Source organism: Dermacentor silvarum, chromosome 7 (assembly GCF_013339745.2).
Source record: "Dermacentor silvarum isolate Dsil-2018 chromosome 7, BIME_Dsil_1.4, whole genome shotgun sequence".
NCBI lineage: Eukaryota > Metazoa > Arthropoda > Arachnida > Ixodida > Ixodidae > Dermacentor > Dermacentor silvarum.
In genome coordinates this window covers 45,950,680-45,966,150 of record NC_051160.1, presented here as the reverse complement: position 1 = coordinate 45,966,150, position 15,471 = coordinate 45,950,680, and the positions used below count along the sequence as shown (strand labels likewise).

At 44.6% G+C, this 15,471-nt stretch overlaps 2 protein-coding genes across 3 annotated transcripts in view; one reads left to right on the top strand and one right to left on the bottom strand.

Moving 5' to 3' along the window:
• Positions 1 to 9,577, bottom strand: part of LOC119458000 (transcription factor IIIB 90 kDa subunit) — a 59,852-nt gene extending 50,275 nt beyond the window's left edge. For both annotated transcript variants that reach the window (XM_037719787.2, XM_037719789.2), the window contains exons 1-3: positions 9,244 to 9,577; positions 1,858 to 2,069; positions 258 to 332 (exon numbers count right to left, since the gene is read on the bottom strand). In XM_037719787.2, coding sequence (XP_037575715.1) covers positions 258 to 332; positions 1,858 to 2,044 — 262 coding nt within the window. In that variant the 5' untranslated portion in view covers positions 2,045 to 2,069; positions 9,244 to 9,577. The remainder of the gene's footprint in view (positions 1 to 257; positions 333 to 1,857; positions 2,070 to 9,243) is intronic.
• Positions 9,578 to 10,104: 527 nt separating this feature from the next.
• Positions 10,105 to 15,471, top strand: part of LOC119458001 (delta(14)-sterol reductase TM7SF2-like) — a 43,406-nt gene continuing 38,039 nt past the window's right edge. The window contains 2 exon segments of the mRNA XM_049670608.1: positions 10,105 to 10,287; positions 14,377 to 14,421. Coding sequence (XP_049526565.1) covers positions 14,392 to 14,421 — 30 coding nt within the window. The 5' untranslated portion in view covers positions 10,105 to 10,287; positions 14,377 to 14,391.

Sequence of the window (15,471 nt, the reverse complement as noted above, 5' to 3'; positions counted from 1 at the left end):
TAGAAAACAACACCACGACCTCCTACAGCACGAGGAATCCAATCAAGGCACGAGTTCACAGTAAGGTGGAGACTTGAAATGATCGGCAGTAGCTGAACTTGGGACGCCACAGGATCGAGCCAACATTTCGACAAGTGGACTTGTCTTTGTCCGGTCCTCGTGATGAAACTTTTGCTCCAAACTGAGGGCATCCCTTGTTCTACCATTGCACAACGTACGAAAGTGACGCAGCACAATAGCATCATCTCATCACCAACCTTTCATGAGCGTCAGCTCCCTGGACTCCTTTCCTGCCCCGTGGTGGAATCCGGCCATAGTGTGGCTTGGCCCCCCTAAGACAGGGTAACAAAACAAGACAGTCAGCAAACAGTTTAAAGGGGGACACTAAAGAAGAATATTGAATTAGGCTTTACTAGCACCATTAACGGACCTTTAAAAAAACTGTTTGCATTCATGCAACTTCTGGAGCGATTGCATGCAATGCATGCATGCATTGAAGTCATGTGCAATGTTAAGTTTGTGTCGTTGACTGCATATACATGTGTCCCAGGGTGGTATTCTCGAGCGATCACTTTAGGGGACACAATCACTTTAGCGAAATCACACGACTCAGCACCAAATGCATTAGCATACCGGGCCAACAGCGATCCTGCCAGTTTGCCAACCTCACTATCTTTGCACAGTGCCAGCATAGCTGTTAGCTGCATGCTTCAACATGTCCGGTGCCAAGTTGAGCAGAACCTTACGAAAGCAGTTGTACTATCCCTGAAAATGATTGCTCGAAAATATTGCATCTGCTTACCAATAAAATAATTATCAAAAGCTGGCACTCATTTTATTTGCTCCCAGTCCATCTTTGTGGAGTTTCTTGGGCTGTACACTCGTGAAGATGCTACGCTAACAAGGCTGAATGTTGACTCTTGTCAAGTGTATTTGTGGCCACAGTTCAGAATATACAGTCAGTGTAAAAAATTTATAAGGTAGATGATCTGCAAATAAACCAAATTATTTTCTGAGCCAGGCATTCTGCTTCACTACCTGTACAAGTGTATGCAAGCAGCGTAGTCTTTTGCTGACTGAACTGCTGCAAACTAAAACTGAGCTGGAATTCAACTTTTTCACAAAACTTGAATTCTGCAAACTTTTGCTGCTCAGCCCATGGACACGTCTACAAATCTGGCCAAAAAAACCCATTTAGAGCGTAAAGTGCATGGTTTCAGACGAAACCAATGTATACATTGCCACTTGTCATCTAAATATTCAAAGCCCAACTTCCGCCTCGACTGTAATGCACAAATTATTCAGGCATCATAGTACATCATACTGCTCACTGTAAGTGATACAGTACGTAAAGCTGTACTAACTACTCTATTGTTGCTGTACAGTTTGTAAGAAACTGCAGACTAGACAAGTGATAACAGAGAATTAGGATTACTGTGTTGAAGGCAGAGAAGCGCAGAGTGAAAGAGGAAAGAACGGCTGATACGGCGCACTCCCAGCTTTTGCTGGCACAATCACTGTGTGGCATGACACAACTGCACTAAGCTAATCGACGCATGTGTCAGTGTTTCGTGATACCATGAGATTAGTACCAACCCTCGATTTTCAAGGTGTGTAGAACCCTTTAAACACACCCTATGCCAAGAGGCCACGCTGCATTTAGCGCACATTTTGAACCAGTCGCATTAAAGAGAGGGTATAGTTCATTATTTACTCCGCATACAAAGAATACTGGCACCATACTGTTGTTACAGGGGAGGAGGCTACTTAATAACGCAAAAAAAAAAAAGTTGTATACGAAATTTTAGTGTCAGTACTATTTCATTGTTTGCTATTGAGGGAACTAATGCGGCATACCATCCATAGTGATGAGTTGGCCGATAGCTCGTGAGCCGCCATGGGCATTCTCTTCGAACTGAATCTCCGAGACGATGATGTTATTCTCCAGCACCGAGCCACAACCCATGCAGACGGCATCACCACGGGCTGGATCGGTGTCGATCTCGCTGCAGCCGCAGTTTGCGCACGATTTGGTTGACGACATGGCTGCCTGGCGCTGCACCGCTCAGCTGCAATGAAGAAGAAGACGAAGAAAAAACACACACAATGTGAAATTAGTCGATGGGCAACAAGCACTTAAACTCAAGTGTCAACAGCAGAACCGTAGCGCACAGCCTAGCGGGTGGATGAATCACTTTTAAGAGCACATGCTGCAATTTCACATCTGGAAGTTCACCGCTCATCTTGAGGCACTTGTGTCCAGCATCCGAGACCTGACTCGGAATCAGTGTGCTAGAACATAGGAGCACGTGCTCTCCTCAGAACGCACATGGTCATGGACAGAGCTTGGCTGGACGCATAGGGCAATAGCAAGCATTGATAACGGTCACGCGTCTGTTGTTGTTGAAAAGGGTCTGTCATTTTTGTGGCATCTTCACCGGATAGTGTGAGCATATTTTTGTTGCACACTCAAATTGTCGCGGCACCTCCTGGCCAGCGCTAGTTCCCTATAGACTTATAGCAAAAAGGTTAACAGAATGCCTGAGCTTCTTGAAGGATTGAATTGGAGTTATCTTCAATCGTCAATGTTAAATCAAAATGTGCTAAGTAATGTGAACAGCGGAAAGCTCTTGCACAAGTTTCTGCAAAATTATAATGCATTCAGCATCACAGAGACCTCCAATGTTTGTGCGTGCTATGGTTTTTATGTGACACACATGTACTTGGTAGAAGTGGCAACAGATTTGAAATTGCACGCAAATCTTGAAGGTGGACAGACTGGTAGTGGTAATGGCAATATGCAGTTCTACTCTGCTGAAGGTTTGCAATGTGGTGTGTCATGTGCAGTGGTTTCAGAGGAAGCTCTACCACGCTCCTACGTAAATACACGGGAACAAACAAAACGTTTCGCACAGCATCTGCTGCACTGAATTTGAAGAGGCATGTTACGTTAAGAGAAAAATGTTCAGATCTATCAACTGCAGGCAGCAGATTTTTTTTTTTTTGCCATTAATTTCTTTTAAAAAGTTTTTCAAAAATTATGAATTTAAAAGAAAAGAAACCGAAGAATCAAGCCTACAATTCTGCAAATCAGAAATTAAAAATGGCACGAGAATTCTGTAAACTTGTTCTATTGAGACATCTAAAGTGGACAAAACTGACACGTAATACTTTTCATGAAATATGTTCCACTAACTCTTGAATGGGACTTTTGTAAAACCCTCGTTAACATAATTAACAATTCCACTAAGCTGTAAAGTCAATCCTCCGTTACATTTGTTCGCTTCAGATGCATTCACAGATGCAGTTTGCAGAACTGATCTTGGTCCAGTGTACAGATATTTAAACTTCGTGCTTGAATTTTATTTTCATACTTACTGAATTTAGGAAATTGCGTAAAAAAATTATAAGGCCCTAAAGGATAAAAAATTCTGCTCTTAAACTTAGTAGGACTCAGCCCTCTCTCTTATAACCCTATCACACACAAGTTTTCAAAGAGCATTCGAACTGAAAGGGATTGAAATCTGCGACTTTATGCCAAAGGAGCCCATCGCGATAGAAAGCTTCAATACCGATAGGGCTCAACAGCAATCGAAAGTGCCTGTGTGACACTGGTAATAAATGCAAAAAGCCTTATTCAAATTGATTTGGCAGTTGTCTAATTGTGGCATTTCTGAATTTCACATGTATGCGAATAAAAAAAATTTGAGTTGGCCTAAAGCTGGTACTTCCCCTTAGATGTTTGCGATACTGGCAACAAGTGTCTCATCTGTTATGGACCTCTGTGCCGTTTACAAACAGAGGCCTTGATAGGATTGCGCTATTGCTGGCTGATATTCTCTGCTACGTTTAGGTGGCACAAATGATATATGGCAAGTTGCAGTAGTGCATCAATACGGAACCTTTCAGGTTCCCAACACTTTTTGCTTGCACCTAATTACAGTTTTTATAGGTCAATTTTTTTCGTAACACACATGGGAAATTATTAAAAGACGGTTCACAGGAAGATAGACAATTGAAGTGATCACGAGCGGATGAACAAGGGATGCTGCTGGAGGCAACGTTTCAACAAGAGGGCTTGTTTTCATCAGGACCTCGATGAAAATAGGTCATCTATTTCGAAATTTCACCTCGACGAAACAGGTCCTCACGTAGACTCCAGCCTGTAGGGCAACCCTTGTTTGGCGACTGTCGATGAGAAATTATACCTACACATACTTGAGGAAATGTGTGCATCTTATTTTAGAATGAAAAAAAAAAAAATTCCTGCGCACTGAATGGAAGAGAAAATATGTCTTGGCAAGTTCGACTGCAAGAACATCAGAGCAGAAGCTTCTAAGGACCACACTCTCACTGCTCCTACAGCGTGTGTAAAACAGTGTATAGGCAATGATCAATCAATGCAGACAGGTGTGTCGCTTGAATAGACCCTTTCCCTGTTTTGCGAGTGCGCTTCTCTGCACAGCACATTTGACCAACTTATGGCAGCAGCGGCCATCGTCCAACTGAAGACAATGGGCTAAGTCTCATCACGAGAGCCACATCCACGTTTTCTATATCGTAACACAAGCAAACTGTGCTTTTGTACACACTGTTTGCAAAAATGACTGCGCTGCACCCAGCGAACCACGGATGGTTCTATCAACATCCAGGTATGATCCATTCGTCTACGTCTCGTCATTACATCTAATGGGCACCCTATTACCATGTATTTTGTAAATATCAAATAGCCAACGTTTTATTGTAGTTCATTCTACTCTGGCATTACTGTTTATACAAATTACATACTGACGTTGAAAAGATGTATACCCTACGTTATATCAGGTGGCTACATTTCAAAATTTTCTTGAAGATTTATTTAATATAGCCATATCAGTTGGTGTAATTAAAAATTTTCTTGCGAAATTTTTATGCGACCAGATCTTTAAAAATGTTAAATTCCCGGAGCTTTATTGCACACGAAATTTTTATTTGCGATTGCAAAATGCGATTAGCGTTGAATAGGGCACTATAATTTTGTAGCAGCAAAATGCAGGCCTATCGGCTCAGGTTAGACAGCAAGAGGCTCGCCGAAAATTTCAGAAAATTTTCGTTTGGAAACATGGTAGCCTGTGGCACTGCTGATCACATGATCTCTAATGTATGTTGCAACATGACAAATGGACCTTTCTTGAACAAAACATGAATAGTTGTCTCCCCATACGCCTTTTTTTTTTCTTTCCAGTTTACCTATATCGCACTTATGCTTTCTCCTCTGTTCAAATTATAGCTCGAAACAGCCATGTCTGCTTCTCATATGTGTACACCTACTCTGCCTATTTTCTGATACAATTTACTTTTAAAACTTTCTTTAATTAAATATGCTACTTGTGCAGGTGGGAGGTCCAGGAGAATGAGTACACTGCACTTCCTCTTCACAAGTGTGTGCATGCACTTAGTACATGTGGACACAATGTATCTGATCTTGTCGTGTTGGTGTTCTGCCCATTGCGCTTATCACACAGCATCTGCCGCGAGCGTAATGTTCATTACGGGAAACACTCTGCAAAAGGCCCCGATATGCTGGGCAGTCACAGAATCTTTCATTTCTCTCAGCAAGGTTATTGAAATTTCATGTGCCAATGTACATTCTGCCAATAAATAAACACTAAATTATTCATGCCCATTAAGGGGAATGTACAACATTTCATCTTGGTAATGTCTTTATAGCGCATTTTACTAAACGGCAATACCTATGGCTAATATATGTCCACTAAGCTTCCTTGTGCAACCTACCTGGAACATGACATGAGTGTACTTTTTTTGTAGTTGTGGGTACGTCCATACTGCTAATGTTTCATAGATATTCACAATGCCCATGCAGACGAAATGTGCCAAGCTATATTTGTGGTTTACTGGGTAGTTGAGTGAACTGTGCTGCTGAAAAGCTAGCTTTACAATTATGGAAAGCATCTACTGTGTGGAGCAGTCTTCAATGGTACTAAACAAGGGGCCTGTGTTTATAAGACCCCAGTGTTCCATTAAGAAACAAGCAGTGTCTGCCACGATGTTCCTTTTGTGTGTGTGTGTGTGTGTGTGTGTGTGTGTGTGTAGCTTAACACCAAAAAAAAAAAAAAAAATACACCATGGTATCGCAGTGGCAATGGCGTTGTGGGTTTGAGTATTATTTGACCTGCGCACTGCGGATCAAAGGACACAGCATTCGGGCATAGCTGCTGGCTGGGTGTGAGAGCTAGACAATGCTTGAGAGTGGCTGCTGATGCATGGACGAATAATATGCATAGTCTTGGGGTCAGCAGCTACCAGATAATAGCAAACTGCACAGAAGCTCATCATTTTGACATACCCTCACAGAGTGTTGCCAACCATCCTGGATATTGTGGGACTGTCTTAAATTAAAAAAAAAAAAAACTATGTCAACGAAGTTATACTTTTTGCCTTGATTACCTTCAGTTGTGTCATCTCTCTCTCTCTTTATTTGTATTTTTTTTATTTTGATGCCCCTTTTACCCAATTTGCTCCCCATATGACCTGTAAAGTATTTTGAAATAAACAAATAAACAAATAAACCTTATTGGGACAAATAGTTGTCCCGCGAGCACACTTGATTGCACACTCCTCGACTTTCCAGTAGCTGTTTTTCCTGTGCTCATATACAAAATGTTCAAGTAAAGAGAGTTTTTCGCTTTAATGAATTGTCGAGAAATGATCAAACCTGGAACATGTTACGGCAAAGCATGACTCAAGGTCAACTTCTGTCTGAATTGTACCCCACTGCACAACCATCTACAGATACAAATCGTGGAATATGAGAGCCGGGCTAGTTGGCCTTGATTCATATTTGAGTTTACTTGTCTCTGAATTCAATTGATGAAATGATCATTAGAAAATAGCACGCTTTTCGGGGTAAGTTTGCCAACTCCTCTTTTCAGGAAGTTGGGATGGTGGGAGAGGTTATTTAATTGCTAGTTCCTGCTTGCAATACTGCATTCCACAATTTATCTTCGAATTGACTTGTCCAGCGCAAGAAACAACATGAACGGCAGGGAAGCACACACGGACAGCGACAGTCTCTTTCGTTCATGTGTTTCTTGAAGTAAATTCGAAGATAGATTGTGGAATGCAGTATTGCAACCAGGAACTAGCAAATAGCCTCTCCCACCACCCCTATCCCAACTTCCTGAAAAGAACAGTTTGCAAACCTACTCCAAAACACACAGTATTATATCTAACATTCCCTTTCATTTTCCAGTCTTTTCGCCCTTCATCATTCATTGGCTGAGATAAGGCTTGGACTCTGCTGTGCCACCATTATCAAGGGATTGGCCACTTGGTGCACCGCGTGTGATAAGGAAAGAAGAGCGGAAATGCAACGTCACAACACACCGGCCCTGTTGTGTGCTGAACTTTGACGTCATTAATTTGGTTACCTTTCCAGTAAATGTATCGAACATCTTTGGAACATTTGGTCTGGTTGTTTGCCTTTGTTGTCTGTTATTTATTGCTACTGATAGATGTACAGTGGTCATCAATATCAAAGGGAACACCTAAATTTTTTTCAAATGCCCATAGAAGCTAAACACACATGCCCTCCATAAAAGTGTTCAATGAGACTTAAAGTTCAAAAGGAAAACTTATTATGTATAAAATTCCTAGAGTTGAACCCCCACATTGCAAGTTATTGCCATTTAAAAAAGAAATTGCTGTTCCCTTTCATATTGATGACTGCACTTTTTGTTCTTTGCAAATTTGTCATCTTGAGTCCTGTCTTCAATCAGTGATCTGGGTCCCCCGTCTGTATACTTCATTGGGCTAGCATGAACCAAATGGTGTCACGTTACACCTTCTCTGCTATTCACTTGTGTGATCTTAGAAATGTTAACATTTGTACAGCTGAAGACGTAGACTGCAGTGTACAGCCTCAAGGCATCGATTCAGAGAATACAGAGATAAGTTTAAAAAAAATCGGATGGCAATGTTTCCTGTTTCACGTACGTAACACCATTTTATGTAACAGTCAAGCTTTGGGCCAGCAGAAGTTGACCGACACATAAAAATTCATAGAAATAAAAATAAATTGGGCTGTGTCAGCATAAAGCTTAAACTGCAATGACATGTCAGCTGAACATCACGCTTAGTCTCAAGAAGGGGGAAAAAAAAAAAGAAAAAAGAAAGCAAGATTCCACACTGAAGTCGTGTCTTTCGTTGACAATTTATCAGAGTACGCGTTGAGAATCGTATCGCTGGTGTAGCGAAGCTCCTCGTTGAAATAAAGTGAAAACAGGCAACATTGAGAAGTGAAACACGAAACGGACGTATGTCTCCGCGTTTCCACGTGATAAAGTGCGATGAATGAAAGTTTGCAGTGAAGCGATCTCCTTCCGAAAATATCGCTTCGGGACCACTTTTTACTGAGCTGCCCGCACCTACCGACGCTTTCAGAACACGGGGATTTGCACGGCAAATGCGCGCAAGAACGAGCAATATGTTGCATCACGGAAGAAACTTCGTCGCAGCGATTCGGCTGACGGATGCGGCATCGGGCGACGTACAAAGTAGGCATTTCGCTTTTCATCCTTCGTGTCAGCGAAGAGCACGATCGCACTACAGAAGAGATCGAAAGAAAAAAAAAAAATGAAGAGAAGTGTTCGCCCGAAACTGGATGCCCCAAACGCGAAAAATCGGCTCTGCCAAGAAACGCCCAACAGCGGGTCAAGTCATCGCCACAAGGTCGGTGAAAATGCCGCCTAGCACAAACCACGTGGAACTTTATAACACATAACTAATTGAAAAGTTCTGACAAATGCCTAAGGGAACGATTTTCGGCATCGTAAAGGTATAATTAATGGCCGAAACGGGAACATGCTGTCTTTCATGAACGGAAAAAAGTTATGTACTAATACCGAACGGCCCGATGTAGTGCCCCCGTTTACCAGCTCTGCAAGTTATACGTCCTAGATTCGACGAAATACCGACAAGTGATGCGGTTCGAACTTCCGATACGTTATTTGTAAATGTGAGTATTGCGTACAGGTTATGGAAAAAAAGAAAAAAAAAAAGCTTCATGAAATATCTGTTCCGTGCGATTCGAACCTCGGACATGCCGTACGCCAACGGCGATCCGCAGCGAAAACTCGGCGCCTTTACATACGCGGCCACCAGCGCAACACCGACCCGAAGAGCTCAAGGAAATGGTCAAGCGAGTGATCAAGAATTAATGTCGAGCTGAAAGCGTAAGCTTACCAGCCTGGCGGTGGGGCCTGAAGGGAATGATGTCCTCTGTTGCCTTGGCCGAGACAAAGATCGCGAGACACAAGTGACGCGAGCCTTTCGGGAAGCCTAGATAAGTTTTTCTTTTTTCGTCTTCCTACCGGCGATGTGATGCGCCTTGCGAGTGACAGGCAGTATGAATCACGTTTTCGATAGAGACGAACAAAATCGGACAACGGAGTGATACGCCCGTGTGCCTCGGTATCTGCTGAACCACGTAAACTACCAATACGGCGCGCCATTCATGGCCAGGCCATGTGGGGAAACGACAAGCCGCCTTTCCAACACGGCCAACTCGGCTGCAAAATGCAGCACACCACCGCAGCTGGCGCAGCAGGCAAGCAGGGCCTACTCGAATAGAGAGATAAGCCGAGTGTAACTCTTCTGCTTCAAACGTGTACAAAAGGCTTAATGTCTTGGTGCGCCATCTAGTTGAGGAAGTTTGCAACGCGAAGCGCGCCATTTTGACGCAGGAAGCTACTGGCGGTGCTTGCCGCTTTTCAAACCGCATGTGTTTGTCACAACGCACGGTATTGTTGATCCAAATGCGTTCTGCTAAAAATAAAAAAGCGGACCGCCTCCATTTACCCTCGCGGGCTCTCGAGACCCCGCAAACGCAGTCAAGCGTGGATGACGTCACGGAAAATGCACCCAATGAAACACAACGTTTCAAAACTCGTCGCAAAAAAACACCAATAGTGGGACACGTTACGTCCCCCCCGGCCAATGGCGTCTGGCGGTACCTTTGTCGTTGACAAGGCGTCGGTTCGGACGAATAGTTTGAAACGGGTACGTACACGCTTCAATGTTTATAGTGTTATTTATCGTGGTTTTTCTAACCGGCTTGTTTGCCCCGATCGTCGCTAACGTACGCCGCGATTCCTGAATGCCAAAACACGTGCGTTTAACGTTGCAATTCGCGTGCAATCGCCAGTCCGCTTCGCGAAGGTGAAGTGCGCGCGCGCTCACGCGTTCACGCGCGTCGGGGGATTTTGAAGAGATCGGCACCGGCATTAGGTAAGTTGAGCGTAGCGAAATTGGCGGTCTATGCGCGATTTATCGCATCCGTGAAACACCGGTGAACTGTTCGCGATTACGACGCGATTCGACGTTGTGCGGGCCGCGAGAGTCTGAACTCTTGCGGTGTCCCGAACCGGCACGTTCCGAGGCGACCATCGCATACCCTGCCGCTTCTGCGACTCGCTGCATTAGCAGATGTTCCCCCTATTGCGACACTCAGGATGTTGTACCTGCAACGAGCATAAGCAATGTATTGGTGCTCTGTTGCGATTTGCAGCGCACATGCAACTCGGAGGTCAAGTTCAGTGACCGCGCTCAATGCTGTGCGTCTCTTTTTTTATTGCCAGCGGCGTCGGTACAAGTTATCGGGCTACCCTGCGGTTACGCTTTTTTTCTTGGCGCCATTCTGCGCTGTTTGTTAAGGTGGTGGGAGTGACCCGGCAGTCGTGCAGATGCAGCCACAAGGCGATCGCGTAGAGAGCCGAGTGAACCGCGATAGCGCCAATTTGTTCCGTTGCATGCCCGATTATTCCTTGTGTAGCGGCGGCGTCGTTGCGTCGCTAGGCCTAATTGGAGCTTCGCCCTCTTCGATGCAGATGGCGGTAGCGGCGTCCGCGGTTCGGCGGGCGGTTGCGGTGGGCGTAGCCATTTCCGTTGTGTACCGTTAAATTAGCCTGTAAACAAAACGTTCGGTGAGGCTTGTTTACCAGTTCCCTAGCCCGCGAAACAGTCCTGTTGTGTATCTTGTTGCGTTGCCGTACCACTACACCGTTTTCGAAAAGCGCCGAGACACATTATCAACACCATCACTTCTTAGCGGTCTTTTTTAAAAGCAGCGTTGATGCATTACCGGCGGGTAACGGGACCTCGCATGACGCGGCACTGTTTAGAGCATCGCAGACTAAGAATTTTGCGCTTTAGAATCTGTCATTCGCGTCAAAGGTTGGGCTGAAAGGTAACCGGGGCAGTGAGCTGCGTTTCAACAGATAAACTCTATGTATGAATTACAGCTTAAGCTTTGTTGTCTACTGTGGCTGCCCCCGATCAAGCTTGTGATTCGATGAAGACGTCAGAATGCCACGCGCATGATTTCGGGCGTGTTCGCGGCTGACCAGCGATCTTTGGCTCTGATAGGAGCGGCAGTTCGACTCCGTTCTTTAACCCCTTAATCGTTTTTTTTTTTTTTTTCAATTTCTATGCCCAAACTGTTTTGATGTTGAAAAAAAATTCAAGCACATACTAAGTAAAATTAGCATATTGAAGTTTATTATTGCTCATGATAAAGGAGGCCAGCTACCTGATGGTAATCGGCAATAAAAAACACCAAGAGCGCAGTTCCGAAACGTTTATGAAGTAACACCAGGCTATGTTATATTGAACGCCTTATCAGGGACGCCAAAAAACGGAAACCGAGGAGACAGGACTTAGGATGTCATATATCGATGCGCTGCCAATGACGCGCACTCGCAGTAGTGCCTTCTGAGCAGTCTTCATCTGATGAACTGGTAATTTCGAAATCATCGCTATCGCTTTCACTTCCAGAAACAAAGTAAACTTCAGTGTCTGAGAAATCATTATCGTCCAATGAGCAGGACGACGGCGAAAGGCTTCTTTTTCGCGACGCAGACCAGCAACACATGCATTGCCTCCAACGGACTCCCATTTTTTGAAGCACTAGTTGCCCCCAAAATAAATGTGAAACAGCGGTTAAAAAAAAAAAAATGCCTTCCTAGTGCTGCCATTTGCGAAGCGACACACCAACTATTCCGCAAATGAGCGTCTCGTGCAAAACGCTCAAAAGGAGGTATTATCTCGAGCAGACGAGCTACACTCATCCAAAACATTTTAGGACAGTTCGGCAAAGACGATGCTCGTCTGAAACGGTTAAGGGTTTAGTAAAGGCTGTAATTGTGCTTAAAAGGCAAGCATGCGCTGATCGGATGCATATGAACAAAAATGAAAATTCTGATAGATTTCAATCTTTTTTGCATAACGTTGGTTTGGTAGACATATAAGCCGCGTTTACATGAATGCGACAGATTGCGACAGTAGCGCATCACGAGTAATGCGATGCGCCAGCGTTTACATGTAGCGCATCACCCCTGGTGTGACGGCAAAGCAGCGCTTCCAGAGACGCTGCTTTGCCGCAACTCGGCAAGCGTCGCACGTCGAAGGCAAAGTCACCGTGGACATAGCAGCGCTTGCAGACGCTTCCGGCGTCACGCCACGCCGCTGCTCGGCAAGCGCAGCGGATGCAAAGCAAATTGCATTTCCCATGATTCATAATGCGATACGATCTCGTTTACGAAAGTCGACTTACTCGTCTAAATCCACCTCTGCCTGGCGCAATAATTTGACACGCTTTTCTAGCGCATTAGCCCCGTTTACATGGATGCGATGCGCCAGAAAGTTGATGTGATGCGATGCGATGCGCCAGTTGTCGCATTCATGTAAACGCGGCTATAGTGCAAGTCCAAAAAACAAGTAGTAGACGTCTTTGTTTGTTTGTTTGTTTGTTTGTTTGTTTGTTTGCTTGTTTGCTTGCTTGCTTGCTTGCTTGCTTGCTTGCTTGCTACTGAGTTCTTATTGAATAGGGAAGCACTATCTCATGAGAAGCATTGCAATAAAAACTGAAACATCTAGTACAGTAGGTCGCACAAGAATTGTCATGTGCTGAGCATTGGTGGGAGGCAGACAAGTGCGGCCATACCTGTTACAAAGTTTATTTTGTTTATCAAGCCAATTTTCGTGTTTTTCATGTTTTCCGAAGTGTCGTATCATTTCTACAATAATAGGTACGTGTTTTTGTGGTCTCCTGTCCAACTGCTGTGGTCATTAACCAAGCCAAGTTCTTGAAAGCGAAACATTTTTACACGTAATGCGCAGTTCAGCGTATTGCCATAGCCACGGATGTACAAATATTGTAGTGCTGGCGCCCATTTATGGCACAACTAATCGATGGCATTTTCTGTCTCGCAGAGAGACCACACAACACTGGGTTCTTGCTCACAAACTTGCACTCGTACAACGGCATGTGTGCCACCATCCATTGTGGGACGCGTGTGCCGCTCGTTTGCATGGACTTTCATTACTTTGTAATTTGCATAGAATGAAGAGCAAGCGCCTAATAATATACGAACTGCAATTTTAAGCAGTAAACATGCTGTACTTAACAACCAACTTAGTACAGTAATTTCAAGTACACTACATCTGGAGTGCCAAGATTTCACCACCAGGCCGCACCACTTACTGACTTTTGAGACTTTCCTTGCCAATTTTGAAATTCCTACTTAAATTATGAACAGTGTGCTGATCACTATAAATCATGGTCATCTCATTTCCGTCAACGTCTCACAGCACATTCTGGCCATTTGTCAGTCCCGTTAAGTTCCTAGATCAGTAGATATCATGCACATGTAGGAATCAGCGATAAGTGAAGCTCTCTTTGATGTTTAGTGAAATGTCTTAGCTTTTCTTCCTTCATTTCTGTGTATCTCCACACTTCTCGCTCATTGCATGCTCCGATCCCATTTTGGTCACTTCTCTGTTGCCAGCTTCTTCAGTTTTTCAGTTGACAACTTCATTTGCCTCTTGTTCTGCTTGCATGTTCGGGGTATTGCCTCATTGGGGGGTATTGACCAAGAACGTTCACATAGTCAGTACCGTGTGCCCAGTCACACATAACCAGTGGCTCGAGTTGTACACTTGGCAAGGCAGCAGCAGCCATCACCCACAAAGTTTGGGGAAGAGGCAAAGTTTGTTTTAAGTATGCAGCTCGCTGTTCAGTACTTGTGTGATTCAAAGTATAATATAGCAGGACTGCTTGATCAAGAACAAACCCAAAGAGTGCGGACAGGGACAAGCGATGCAATACAGATTCCCAGTTGAAAGGCAGCACTTGTCCTTGTCCGTGTTTTTTTTTTTTTTTTTTAAATTCTCGTTCCAGATGTTGCACTGTTATAACTTTGTATCATGCAGAACCATTTAAGCCCAATCTTTAGAGACGTTACCGAGACACTTGTGCGTTCGTGCGATGCACTGCCTTCGTGACGCCCTGACCTTTTCGCCGTTTCTCTGTTCTTGCAGGCGTAGCACGCGAGGATGGCTCCCCCAAGGAAGAGCAACGTTGAGGTAGGTGCCCACGTGGTTGTTAAGGACCACCCGCTCCCTGCGCGAGTGATTCACATCCGGGGCAACCAATGCCAAATCCAATTTGTCGACGACTCGGTGGCCGTCGTGCACCTCTCGTCTGTCACGAAGGTAACACTGCGCATGCCCGGAAAGGTGGTGGCTGTGCGGCGGTGGCGGAGTGAAAGAGAAAAGAAAAAAAAGTGCTGCTTGCCTGGGCACCTGATACGTACAGGTACTTGGAGCATGTGCACGCCTCAAATCAACCCTTTCGTCATGATTACCTACAGAGAGCTACTATGGCAGTGTAATTATAGTACAGCGCGAGGGACCCAGAGAGCCAAAAGAAACAACAGGACTGTGCGCCAGGGACTCTGGCGCTTTTATAATTACGTTACCGCACAAACTCGCACAGCTGTCCCTTGCTGCTATAGCAGTGATGGTTAGTACATACATTTGTCCAAGTTTTGTGTTTGCGGCTTCACACATTCTTGTGGCATTATTTATTATGCTTTATCTCTCACTTCAGTTTCCACAATGTCTCGGTTTTATAAACACAGCAAGGCAGTTAGTCTGCGCGCTCATGCATGACTGCTGTGGATCGCATTTACGGTGCAATGTATAGTTTGTTGAACATGATCAATGTCACTAAGTCGTTTGAAGCCACAGCTAAGCTGCAGGGACAAAGTTTTAGGCAAATCCATGCGATACCCATCATTTTCAGGCTGGCTGAACTGCCATACTTGCATACGGCCTCCACTGTCGACACTTCAGCATGTGCATCTCCACATTCAGTGACATTCCTCAACTTTTAAGTAATTAAGTTCAATTCTCAGCTGTTGATTTTCTGCAACTGCAGAATGTCCCTTTATGCCCTCTTTCTTGCGTTCAATCGAGAGCTCGGTGCACTCCACCTTTTGACGGCATGCTCACGGCATCACCTGCGTACACTACGCCGCGCTGACCGACGTGTGCATCAGTGATGCGGCAGTGCATGACATAACAAGTGGCCTGCTTCGTGCCTGCAGGCAAGCAGCACTTGGTGTGCCTGTT